The 13731-nt window shown below is 40.7% G+C and overlaps 1 protein-coding gene across 1 annotated transcript; it reads left to right on the top strand.

Moving 5' to 3' along the window:
- Positions 1-308: 308 nt before the first annotated feature.
- On the top strand, positions 309-13281 carry chrnb1l (cholinergic receptor, nicotinic, beta 1 (muscle) like). The gene is made up of 11 exons (XM_020103290.2): positions 309-2581; positions 4195-4328; positions 4442-4486; positions 4874-4983; positions 5799-5907; positions 6009-6156; positions 6426-6611; positions 7321-7544; positions 7640-7815; positions 12547-12685; positions 12874-13281. Exons 1-11 carry the CDS (start codon positions 2491-2493, stop codon positions 13012-13014), a joined length of 1503 nt encoding a protein of 500 aa, XP_019958849.2. The 5' UTR covers positions 309-2490; the 3' UTR covers positions 13015-13281.
- Positions 13282-13731: the final 450 nt, after the last annotated feature.

Here is a 13731-nt window from a genome sequence, read left to right as displayed (position 1 = left end):
GTGCACATCCAATAGCATTGATTAGCCTGTTGCATGAAATTAACATGTAGAAATATGTATCTGATTTACTGGTGAGTTTTCCAGTGTATTACCTTCAGTAGAGAGTGGATCTTGCGTTTGATACTCATACAAAGTGTTAACACATAAACACCAAGACAAACCAGATGCTATAATGAGCGGGCTGTATGCCTTTCATTTCCCTGTGTCAGAATGTGCTGGAGTGTGGCACATGCTCCATGGATATTTTGGCCACTGAAGTAATCCTCTTTGTATTTTCGGCAGCGGTGTGTATGTGTGTGAGTGCGGCGCAGCACGCCAACTCAATTCACCAGTCGCACCGATGGCCTCTGGAATTCCCATCATGCAGAAGACCTGTGCCACATGTCCCCTTACTGATTCTCTCACATGACACAAACACACACCTGCCCTTTTAATCTTGTGCTTTTATTTTTTTGTGTTTGTTTTTTTTAAATAAAGATCTGAGGGGAGGATATTAAAAGCTCCATCTGTTGTCAGATTTGTTGCCGTGAGAGTTGCGACCCTCGCTCCGTCACCTGCCCGCTCTGCTATTAATAACCAACCACACACTGGTCATTGCCGCATGGGCTTCCCTGACGTTTCCCTGTGTGTAAGTACACTCATGCATACATGGATCGTGAGCTCTCTCAGCCGAAGAATTCGAAGACTCCCGACGGCTCATTGTGGCAACAGTGCTTCAATAATATAGACCTGACTGCAGCAGCATCGCCACAGTACTGCTTAGAATTACTTTCATTTCTATCCCCAGCTTATTATCTCACTCTCTGACCTTGCATGAAGCCGTTGCATCGAGAAGATGGGCCGCTCGACAGATGCACGGAAACGCCAAGGGGGCCATTCCGGCTGATGTATTTATACTAGGAGTGGCGGCATGCAGCAGGGCAAGTCAGAGACCTTCTCCTTTTCTCAACTCTCAATGTGGTTCTGATTTATGTTGTGTTTGTGCACTGGAGACCCTCAGGGGATGAGTGAGATCAGATAGTATGACCTCAGATACAAACAAAAAGAGGTAAAAGAAAATTGAGACAGGACCATGTGTATATATTTTTTTCTTATCTCCTGTAACAGATAAAAAAAAACTGCATGACATCATAAAAAGCGACACGACGTTCATTCACGGTCCCTCGCTTCATTGATATGTTTTTTCAGAATGTCTCGCCTCACCATTTCTATGGCAACAACATCCATCTCTATTTTATATGTTTGACATTAATTTCTTCCCTCAAGCTCACTTCAAGTTTAATATCAGCAAGACTGAGATGCTCCTTCTCTGCTCGCTCTGCTGAATGATGCAGTTTTGAATCATGTTGAATTATTTGGCCAACCTGCTAAACCTCTATGGAAAGCGTTTATCTTGCTTCTGATGATAAATGATCGAGTCGACAACTTTTCACTTTCACAGCCCGACTTCAAGCAAGCGAATGTTACGACTTCTGCATCTCACCGATGAGTGAAATCTGCTCCAATATTCACGTTTACTCGATTTCTTACTCTTGTCCCCACTGAAGCTTGACTGAAAGAAGCACATAGACAACCATATACATGGGACATTGTTACTATCATTGCTGTTCCCTCACCCCATCCCACCCCTTCTCTGCATGTGTACTGTCTACCAGTGCCTTTTTTATTCTACCACTGAAAGGCACCGACTTGGGAGAAATAATTAAGTGGCTTAACTTTTCTCACAGCTCTTTAAAGGATCCCCATTCAGATCTGACTTTATGAAACAATTAATTCATAAAATGTTAATACAACTGAACCTGGAGATTTACATGCAAAGCTTGAATTCTGGCATTGTTTGGAACAGCCTGAAGAAACAGTACAGGAGTGTGACTAAGGTAAGGTGAACTTTGAGGTGATTTGATCTAATGGGGAATAAGAATGAGAGGAGAGCTCAATAACAGGATGAGCGAGGCAGTAAATGTATCAACCACTTCAGCTCCAAACCCCTGCCAATCATTCTGCGTCCACAGAAAATGGCAACCTCCCCTACCGATGAACTCCTCGCTCCACCCGCCCACTTGTCCCCCTCCCTCCCAAAAATATCTCCATTGTCACAACCCGTAACCCACTGCCACTCCTTTACCCCCGTCCCACCCCCCTGCACTTCCTCTTCTTCCTAACCTCACATTGGTGAGCACCAACAGGTGCCTGGCCCACAGGCCTCCCAGTACAAAAACATTCCGCCCTCTCGTCACTCCCAGCGCTGCGCGCCCAATCAGGCCGTGGTTTTACCCATGGAGCCGTGGGCACAGAGCGAAGAAGAGACAGGAGAGAGAGAGAGAGAGCCTTTAGCTGACCAGTGTGTGTGTTTGTTTTCCTGAGCTAAGGAAGCCGTGCTTTAGAGTATCTACAGTAGGTTCCAGGTGAAGGTGCCAGGACGGCTGTATAAAAACCTGGGGAGGGGCCTTTGACTGGCACATTAAAGTGGAAGAAGATGTCATAGCTGTCATGATTGGACAACTAAAGATGCAGCTCAACATTAACCTGAGATTGAACACACTTCTCATCCTATGCAGCAGCATTTGTCTCACTTTCACAGGTAAGGACATTTCATATGAAGGTGGATGTGTTTTTGTGGATGATTTTTCAGATAACTAGAGTTAATCTGTTGCACATGAAATTAAAATGTTAAACTTGGAGGCACATGTTGAATAGTGCACTGACTGTCAGGGATGGAATAACTTTGGAAGAAAAAAACGAAAGCATTTGACAGCCTTTGACTTTGACCTTTGACCTGTCCCAGCCCTTCGAGTCAGGGATTTGAAAACAAACCGTTGCCCTGTGCTCGCTGGCGACCTGTTGTACAATGTTTCCATTCCTCTGTCTGTCCTAACACTGCTACCTTAGAACACAATCCTCTCCACCTCCATTTACAAACATATACAATTAGGGATTGAGGCTCTCAGGACAGTTACATTATAATCAGATAACAGACAAGCATCCCTCTGCATTCTGTCATTTCAGTTAAACTGCTATTGATTCCGCTCCCTCTGTGTTTTTCTTTCGGATAAAATCATAATTAGAATCGACTTGCGATGACTAGTTCTTATCTGTGCTCGGCTGAAGGGCTTTGACTTTGACCCTCAGTGGGAGCGGAAAGCAAAACGGCTTCCCTGAATTGGCTGTGACCTCCAGAGAGGTTGTGATGGATTGTTCCTCTCCGGGGTGATTCTACATCTGTTCTCCCCAAAGAGAAGGGAGCGGCATGCAGAGGACAGAGCGACGGAGCGGAGAGAGGGAAATCCCACAGAAAGAAGTCCTGTTTTGAGGAAGCGAAAGGAGGCTGCTGTGAGAACATATAATGAATCATATTAACAGATCATTGTTTGTTAATCAGAGTCTATTTTCGTCCCTGATGGAGCTGGTATCCCAGACATCCCTTTGATCCCATTCCCCCTGCTGCATATCAATTACATTAGCTCAGTCACCTTTGCTACCCATCGTACACCACCAGCACCTGCCCTGCTTCTTTTGTCCTTCTCTGTCTTTTCCACGTGTTTGTTCAGTCACATATTTGGAATGGGAGTCAGTCAGTCCACCATCCAGACATTATAGGAGACAGAAGCTTAATTCTGCTAAGTGATAAAATGTTAGTTGTCTACTTCTCCCAAGACGGAATTTTAGGCACTAAAGAGAAACCAATTTGTCTCAACAATGTTTTCTCTTGCTCTGCCTCAGGGCACGGTTTTTTTTTAGCACTGATTTATTCTCAGATTAATTACTAACGATTTCTCCACTATCTGCTCTTCACTGTTAGAATCACAAAACCCTAGTATCAATCGGTCCATACCAAGAATACAGTTTATTTTTAGCATAGATCATTCTGGAGGGAATTGAACCCCTAACCACTGCAGGCCGGACACACTGTTGCCCTGGCAACAAATATGCTGCTGTCTGCGTGTCAGAGGCTTAAATCTGCACATCAACATGGGGTGTTCTAATGTTGATGCTCATCTAATTTTAACTACAACGGATGGATGGATGAGTGGATGGATGGATGGATGGATGTGAAAATGTGGAATCCATCTGTGCATTTATTTTAAATTGAAAACATTTTTTGGAGTGAAAGTTCTATTCTGGAGTCAGTAATCGTGTTCTAGCATCATCATAAAGCATATACATGTATACTGTAGCCTGTCTCACTCCATCCAGGAGCCTCAGAGACCGAGCGGAGGCTCCATCAGAGGATCTTCCAGAACTACAACATGAAAGTGAGACCTGCTCGGTACTGGGAGGAGAAGGTGATGGTGCGCATTGGGATGACCCTCTCTCAACTTGTCAGCTTGGTAAACACACACACACACACACACACACAGACTTTATTCCCATGCAACATGGTGGCATCACTAATATTTATCCCCCTCTCTCGCTTTCTCTGTGTCTCTCTATCCCGCCACAGAATGAGAAGAACGGTGAGATGACAACCAACGTGTTCATGAATCTGGTACGAGGGTGAAAACATTCGTCTTCATCACCGAGCCTCGCTCCACTGCTCCGATTCCTCTCTCCTGTCTGCTCTGTCGCTCGGCCCTCAAATGGACTTGTCACTTTCTATAACCACAAATGATTTCTCGCTTCATCCGGACTCTCTCTTTCAATTCTGTCCCTCGCCCTGACTAATCAGAATTCAGTGCGGCTTGAGTGTTTGTGACAAGATGAGTGGGATTTGAGCGACTTATCAAAGGCAGGGGCAACAAGGATGTAAACGACAGAGACAGCAATGATTTCACTTCTTGTCTGCTGGGATATTCATGTTCTTTCCCCCCCCATCTCCCATTCTACCTTCTTCTTTCCCTCCTTCCTTCCTTCTTCCTTCCTCCATCCATTCCAGGCCTGGACAGACTACAGGTTGTCATGGAAGCCAGAGGAATATGACAACATTGATGTTCTGAGGATTCCTCCCAACAAGGTTTGGCGCCCCGACATCTACCTCATAAACAAGTGAGTGTCTGCAGCACTTGTACTTTACTTTACAAGACAAGAGACAAGACACCGACAGAACAATACAGGGAGGACAAGAGCAGTGAATACAGGCCAGTTACTGAAATGGAATGACAAAGCAGAGAGGGGGAGAGAGTTTGTATTTCTTTTCTATATATATATATATATATATATATAAGATTAATGAACAATATTTTATTATTAATAAAAGTAATACTCATAATAACTATAATGCTATTATATTATTGTTTTACATGTGATTATTTTTGCAATAATATGATTATAAGATAGTATCATAGTGGTAAGATTATTATTATTAGTAGTAGTAGTAGCAGTAGTTGTATTTCTAATAATAATGTAACAAAAATGTACCACATTAACTTTTCTATGTGCTTGTTTTAAATATACTTTTGTGCCTTTTCGCTAATGCACAGTCTACTATAAACTCCGTTTAACCTTATTTAACTGTGCAATACTCATTTCTGTCCATGCAATTTACAATATATACATTCTGTTTACACTGTACTGTATGTATAATGTCTATTTACTGCTGTAACATGGCAAATTTCACCGGTTTTGGGATAAATAAGGACTTAACTTATCTTAGCTTATCTTGAAATGCATTGTAAAAATGTAGTGGAGTAGTAGGTACATGTAGTAGAGTAAAAATAAAATATTTCCCCAAAAAATATTCTTGATTAAAGTTCATGTACATGAAAAAGGTAATAACTACATTTACAATAACTTACTAAATGTGTAAATAACTTCTGTGACATTTGAGCGTCACATTTGTCTTTCTGTTTTCCTCCCCACAGTAATGACGGTCAGTTTGACGTGGCCTTGTACGTCAACGTCCTGGTTTACAGCGACGGGACGGTCAACTGGCTTCCTCCAGCCATCTACCGCAGCTCCTGCTCAATAGAGGTACAGTCAACCTCGTTCTTTTGTTGGGATCATAGAGAGGACGCGTCATAGCTGATGTTACAGTAAATATGCATAGCCTGCTTACATCCAACAACCCACAGGTGGCGTACTTCCCATTTGACTGGCAGAATTGCAGCATGGTTTTCAGCTCTTACACCTATGACGCCTCTGAGGTGGACCTGCAGTACTTCCTGGATGATGAAGGCAAAGAGATCCACGAGATTGTCATAGATGAGAATGCTTTCACTGGTTAGAAACTTCAGTTCATTTTTATCGTCCAGCCTATAATATGTAAAGTCACTTCTCTCTTGTCAAAACACAATAACTTTTTATTCTTATTAGCTATTATAATTTTATCGTCCTCAGTAGCTGCCATGGCTAACCGATCCCAAATGGTGCACAGTTTTATAGAGGTTGATAACAATTTATGGAATATAGAGTACCTCTCAACTGGAGGTTTATGGGGTTGCATATCATCCACTAATGTCGGGTGTTTTATTTTTGCCTCCTCCCCGCAGAGAACGGAGAATGGGCCATCTGTCACAAACCCTCAAGGAAGAACGTGAAGGAAGACCTGTATGAGGACATCACCTTCTATCTCATCATAGAGAGGAAGCCTCTTTTCTACATCATCAACATCATCATGCCCTGCATCCTCACTAGCGTGCTCGCCATATTTGTCTTCTACCTGCCTCCCGGAGCAGGTCTGCACATCTGATATGCTCAGACAGTGTGACTACACATCACTGTCAAGGAGGGGGTTATAGGGAGTGAGACGAGTCTGATTCATTGTCTAATGTCATAGCAAGAGTCATGTGTCTAATACAGACCGGAGCAACTTTGAGGGATTAGCTGTTTTATTGATTAATTATGGATTGAAGGAAAGTGACCTTGACCAGGAATCCACTTTGTCAATCTTTGGCCTTGTGTGGTCAGATTTCAGAGTAATGCGTCTCTGACAGGGGACACGTGGAAAATGTAGATTCCGTGGAAAACAAAGAAAGTGCAGAATGTTTGGTGCATGTAGACGTGTCTTCAGGTCGGTTTTTATTCTGTAATATCTGTCTACTAATGCCGCCAGTGTCTTTCTGTCTGTATGTGAAACACATTTAGATTCACACTTAGCATGTGTAATTAATATTATTTTTATTTTCAATATGTAAAAATAATAATAGCAAAAAAGACAGTAATGGACCTAACTATAGAAATATAGATATATACATACAAATAATCTAGCATATAAAAAATGTGTAAGTAATCACGTTGGCCCTCAGGGATGTACCCCACCTCTCACCCAATGGATTGGCTGCAGCTCCCCCCACAAACCTGCTAGCTTCTACTTCTATGTAGTAGAAGCTAGCAGAGTAATACTTGCTCTTGTCATATTTAATCCTCCATCTCTGTTCCCTGCAGGAGAGAAGATGACTCTCTCCATCTCTGTCCTCATCGCTCTGACTGTCTTCATGCTGCTGCTGGCGGACAGAGTCCCTGAGACTTCCCTCGCCATCCCAATTATCGTCAACTACGTCATGTTCACCATGATCCTGGTCACTTTCTCTGTCATCCTGAGCGTGGTCGTCCTCAATCTGCACCACCGCTCACCCAGCACGCACATCATGCCAAACTGGGTTCGAATGGTGAGGTGTGGGCGTAACAGTTGTCCAGATTCACTCACCGTTCATATTTTTTGTACTTTTGAGAATCGTGAATTTAATGAATGTCAAATGTCCAGGTTTTCATTCACTTCCTGCCCAAGTACATCGGCATGATGAGGCCAAACCCCGAAGAACCAATGTTAACGAAGCCTGATGATGACACGCCCATCCAAAGCTTTAACGGACGGCAGCCCAGAGGAGAGTACTTCTTTCGCAAGATCAACCCTGATCTCGTCATGCCCTGGAGAGACAGGTAAAGACACATTTACCAAAAAGGAGTCTCCTCGAGGCATGTTTCATTTTGTCTCATATTATCTCAATTGAAAAGATACAGAGTGAAACCTCATCTTGCCCTGGGTACCAAGAGTATCACCCGGTTACGAGCAGGGGTCAAAGAAAAGTATGGAGTAGTAATTGCAAGTGGCTCCAATTTTTGTTTGCAGAGAGTAAACTCTTTTACCCGCGGCGCGGTTGTTATGTAATTTAATATCCCGACACCAAGTTTAAAGCTATTCTGCTGATCAACAGTTGGTGGCATTAATATCCCAACAAATGCTCTAATATGGGTATGGAGGAAGAAGACTGCTTATTATTTGCAAATAAGTTTTGATGAGAAATACCAACTACATAATAATAATAATAAATAATATATACTATCTTATTACTACTATTGCTAATAATCCAGCCACAAATTATAACCTTATTACAACAATAATCTCCTCATAACAACAGTGATATTACAAATAATAACGATAATGATATTAATAATCTTGGAGAAAATAAAAAGAATAAAGATAAATTAATTAATTAAAAAGAGGGAGAAAATACTACTTAATGCTTACTTCTAATAACAGTAAATAGCCATTACTATTATCATCATCACAGTAATATAACAATAATAAGCATCAACGTTAATGATACTTACTGTCATAAAATGTTCGCTCATTATCAATTTAAGTAAATTCTTTCAGTTATATCAATTCTGTCAATTCTGTCAATTAAGTGACACCACAATGTCAATGCACATACAAAATACAATATACTTTACATTGTTCAATTCCAAAACAAACCAAGCTCTTTAACAAGATAAACAGCCAAAAAGTTATAGCAGCTGTTACCTGTTAAAACTGTTAAAAACCAGAGACCAGAAGTGATGAGCACGAGCATCGTCCATCCTGATTCAGTCGTTTCCAGGCTAAGATGTGCTGATCTCGACGTTACACCAGGGGGCAAGCTCCTTCTATTAATGTTAATAAAAAGCCAGCGCAGTCATGAATCTTCTTTGTAGACTGTGCCAAAGTGTGAACGTTGGATCTGATGCCAGAGCAGCTATTCAAGTAAAGTACACGGTGTGCTATAGTCTTGGCAGAATTGCAGCCATCACCACAGCAGCTCAGAGAATCTGACAGGACAGCAACATGAAGTAAAGACACTGATTCAGTCATTGTATTAACAGTCTTGATAGAACGATTGAACTCAATGGTTTAAGCGTAGAAAACGTTTTAAAGCCCAATGAGGCAAATTGTGGGGGGGCAGGGCCTCACTCTGGTTAATGTGCTGGTAGGCCTCTGCCTTGCCACCCAGCCCTGGAATTATAACCAGTCCTAGGGCTGGGCATCTCACATCCCGTTCCAAAGGCATCACATTCAGCCCCAGCTAAGCCCAGCGCCCCCGTCCGCAGTCGCCACTCACTAAGCCTCTGTTTAGGTTGGGCATTAGGGGGTAATCCCACAGAGTGGAGGCGGAGGGGTGAACAATAGATAGGGGGTAGATGAGTGGAAGGGAAGACCAGTGCTGAGTGATTGGGAGGATTCTGTCATTTTTTTTGATATGGAAGAGATGGCGGTCGGGACTACCGGGAGCCATCATCCAACCCACGTGGACGTCTTTCCCTCATCCGCCTCTCTTCATCTTGTTATTCTGAGGGTTAGTGAGAGCAGCTGTTGCCCTTGACAACACATTTATAGGAATTTTCCGGATGTCTGATGATGTGAGCTACTTTCTTACGTGTCACCACTTGTGTGTATTTAACTGATATCACTAGTATTAACTGGTGTGTGAAAATCAGTTTAAATACCCAATGGTGTGTGTTTGAGGGAGTACAGTGTTATGACAATGTATCAGTCAGTATTTGTATATTCATATGTGTGTATACTGTGTTTGTGTGAGTGTCACAGAGAGAAGGTGCCCCTTGTGTCTGGTAATGAATACAAGCTCTGGAATGCAGATGGCATGCATGATGTGTATCGAGGACCACACAACACACACACACACACACACACACAGACATGAACACATTCAGGCTCTCTCTCTCTCTCACACACACACACACAGCTTGTGGTCACTCATTTTTATTGTCCTGCAATCCATCTGTTGTCACGCCATCTTTCTGTGACACTGGTAACGTGTCCTGCTCCGTCTCTGACAGCTCCCGCGGGTTCCGCACGTGATAAACACTACACACACGCTATACACACTTCACACCTGTGTACACGACATGGACTGTATGTAGACATGTAGTGAAGGGGTCAATACGACAGGTGGACGTGGTGCCGAGCCAGGCTTCTTCACAAGGTGACACATATGTATCCTTGAAATCCCAATGTTTCAGGGATATAGATATAGTATAGGACTAATGATATAATGAGAGGGGATGAAACCACAGCTTGTGAAGATATTCAGCTTGTGATGCAGGAGAACACATGAGCAAATGATGGGATAACTGAGCATATATCTGTTCACACTAGCATCTCATAACGGTTTTGATACCTTACTTACATACTTATACCTTATTATACTATGACATACTTATACCTTACTATACTATGACAAAAGTATACCTTACTATACTATGACATACTTATACCTTTTTATACTATGACATACTTATACCTTACTATACTATGATTTACTTATACCTTACTATATAGGACATACTTATAACATACTTATACCTTATTATACTATGACATACTTATAACTTACTATACTATGACATACTTATATCTTATAATACCATGACATAATTATACCTAACTATACTATGATTTACTTATACCTTACTATATAGGACATACTTATAACATACTTACACCTTATTATACTATGACATACTTATAACTTACTATACTATGACATACTTATACCTTATTATACTATGACATACTTATACCTTACTATACTATGACATACTTATGCCTTACTATACTATAACATACTTATACCTTATTATACTATGACATATTTATACCTTACTATGACATACTTATACCTTAATATACAATGATATACTTATACCTTACTATACTAGGACATACTTATACCTTACTATACTATGACAAAAGTATATCTTACTATACTATGACATACTTATACCTTACTATACTATGACACAAGTATACCTTACTGTACTATGACATACTTATACCTTACTATACTATGACATACTTTACCTTACTATCTATCTATCCATCCATCTATCTTTCTATAGGCATCTTGGCTTGGCACTACAACAATGCCATCAATAAGAGCCTCTAACTTTCCGCTCATATGTTTTGCTTCATGGAACAACTATGCGAGGGTAAGAATGATGGGGTCATAGGTCATAGCGTCGCACAAGTGTTGACCCATGTGTTGTGTCAATGTCACCCCTCTGTGGAGGGAGTGTGCTGCCTTCAGTCAGAGCTCAGAGCCTTCAAACAGTTCTGCTCGTCAGTGACCAGAGGGCACACAACACGTAATGTATGTGACTAAGAGGCAACACTGACACCTGCATCCATACTGAACGTCCTCCACGGGACAGATAATGTCAGTGCTGGTGTGTGAACGACGCTGTGAAGGTTGCACAACATGAATTTTAGCGTTTGTGGATCAAAAATCTAGACTCGCCGGACATTCCCAGATTAGAATATGAGTTCTCCAACAACAATGTGTCCAGTGTTATTTTAGTTTTGATTTCTGTAAAACACAAACTGCATGTTTGTGAAAAAACAAGAGAAACTAAAGTAAATACATCATCTCTCCACAGCACCCATGATAAAACTGAAAGGTGCTCCAATCTGAGAGTATGATGCCGTGATTTCAAGAATTTTTTTAAACTAGTTTTTACACTTAAGATTGCTTGTATAAAAAAATTTACTGAGAAGTTCACTGCCCCCTGCTGGTCTGGATATGCATTAAAATGTTTTCTTTTTGTCTCAATATATTTATTTTATTTTATTTATTATTTTATTATTAATTTCCCTCATTAATCTAGTTTTGGTCTCATTTGTTTACCCTTTTATATATACTTTTACTTTTGTTTTTACCTTTTATTTAAAAAATATATTCAATGTAATATTTTCTCATGTGTTATTCCATTTTTATCATATTGTTTTGCGATTTCACTATTGGCTTTCCCTGGCTTTCTTAGTCTCCTATTACATTTTTTCTCCCTTAATATTCCATGATTTTAAGTCCAAAATTTGTAAGGTTTGTAATAGTGATCATTGAATCTGTTTTATTTCCTTACTGTTAATTTAAAAGATAAAGTAACTATTAGCCTGCACATAAATCCATTCACCATCATTTGTCATTTTCATCTGCCTTATTTCTTTGCATGTATAATTGTACATCATTTTATTTTACAAATTGTATATTAAATTTTGAGTTAGTAACTCTGTAAACTGGGGAACTTAAGTTTAAAATAAGGTTATTGAATGAAGGAAACAGGTTATTGAATTTTTAAATGATTCAGAATTAACTTGGCCCCACCTCTGGTCCCAACTCTGACTTGAAGTTAATTGATTCTTATGAATTGAGAAAAATCTTCCTTAAAGTTCCTACATCAATCTTGAGTTATCACCATTCAGTTTTATTTGTAGTATTTTATGTGAACGTAGTGTTTATAGACTAAATATCTTCTGCAGCCTGTGTCCACGTCTCCATGCTCATTCTGCTCCTTTGCCTCCTGCTCTCAAAGTTCTCCTCTCTTTCTGTCTTTTAGGTGTGAGAGCACGGTGCAGCTCCATCGGCTCCCGAACACTGACAGCTACTGTCTCATCCTCCCCCCGAACCTGAAGTCGGCCATCTCTGCCGTGACATACATGGCCGAGCAGCTGAAGAAGCAGGACACGGATGACACGGTGAGAAATGTGCACAACATGGCGTGACATGACCCAGGCTGTCAGGCAGCTTGTTATCCAAGTCTGTCTTTCTGTAGCCCCTGAGCCTGAGATTCAAACAGGTCCCAGTGATGTTCACGAGTATTGCAAACATACTGTACAGTGCAATACTGACTCTTCTTACAGTGTGTGTGTGTATTTCCCTGCAGATGACAGGAGACTGGCAGTTCATTGCTCTGGTTGTGGACCGTCTCTTCCTGTGGTTGTTTGTCATCATCACCACCCTGGGAACTCTGGCCATGTTCTTAGATGCCAGCTTCAACTACACACCTGATGAACCCTTCCCATAGAACACACACACACACACACACACACACACACACACACACACAGATCTACATCCTCAGTCCCATCATTGTGAAACCCTGGAATCTTCTTATGCCCCAAATGACCAGTTGTTCAAATTTGATGAGACGTAATAAACATTGAATTTATCAAAATACTGTAAAAAGTATAGCAATTTTTTATTTGTGTATTTTTTTTATTGAACTATTCTTGTTTAATTGTAAACACAATAATATTCACAAAAGCCGTGTCAATTTACTCAAACTATCTTTGTCTCTTTGACTTTATTATTTTTCTGAACAATTTTCTGACTCTTAAACGTGAAGATGAATCTGTTCTCGTAAAGTGAATACATTTGGGATCTGTCTTATTGTTGACAAGGAGAATAATATAAAAACAGAGCGATATTACAGGCAAAAACATTACATGCCATTTACTGACATTTTATTATTAGGAGTAAAACTACACTGAGAAAATTATTTTTTGACCCTGTAATTTTTTCGTGGCTTGTTTGTTTAAATTCGAAATATTATTGAAATGTTTTTACTTCAAAATGCTGTGTGCTATTTCATCTGCAACTTGAAGTTTGTTAGTAACTATGAAATATCATTGATAAGTAATATTTATCATTCACGCCGTGTTATAACTCAAACCCACGTCCTGCTCAGCCAGTGATGTCAGAGGACAGTTTGCACTTCTTTAGGAGAGACACCTACCGGAGC

The sequence above is a fragment of the Paralichthys olivaceus genome, chromosome 22 (genome assembly GCF_024713975.1).
Source record: "Paralichthys olivaceus isolate ysfri-2021 chromosome 22, ASM2471397v2, whole genome shotgun sequence".
In the NCBI taxonomy this organism is placed as follows: domain Eukaryota; kingdom Metazoa; phylum Chordata; class Actinopteri; order Pleuronectiformes; family Paralichthyidae; genus Paralichthys; species Paralichthys olivaceus.
Note: the sequence above shows the minus strand (reverse complement) of the source record. Positions and strands in the feature narration are given on the sequence as shown.

Coding starts and splice junctions, on each gene's coding strand:
- chrnb1l (XM_020103290.2), top strand. CDS start 2,491: ATGATTGGACAACTAAAGATGCAGCTCAACATTAACCTGAGATTGAAC. Junction 4,329..4,441: donor TCTCTCAACTTGTCAGCTTG/GTAAACACACAC, acceptor ATCCCGCCACAG/AATGAGAAGAACGGTGAGAT. Junction 7,545..7,639: donor TGCCAAACTGGGTTCGAATG/GTGAGGTGTGGG, acceptor TCAAATGTCCAG/GTTTTCATTCACTTCCTGCC.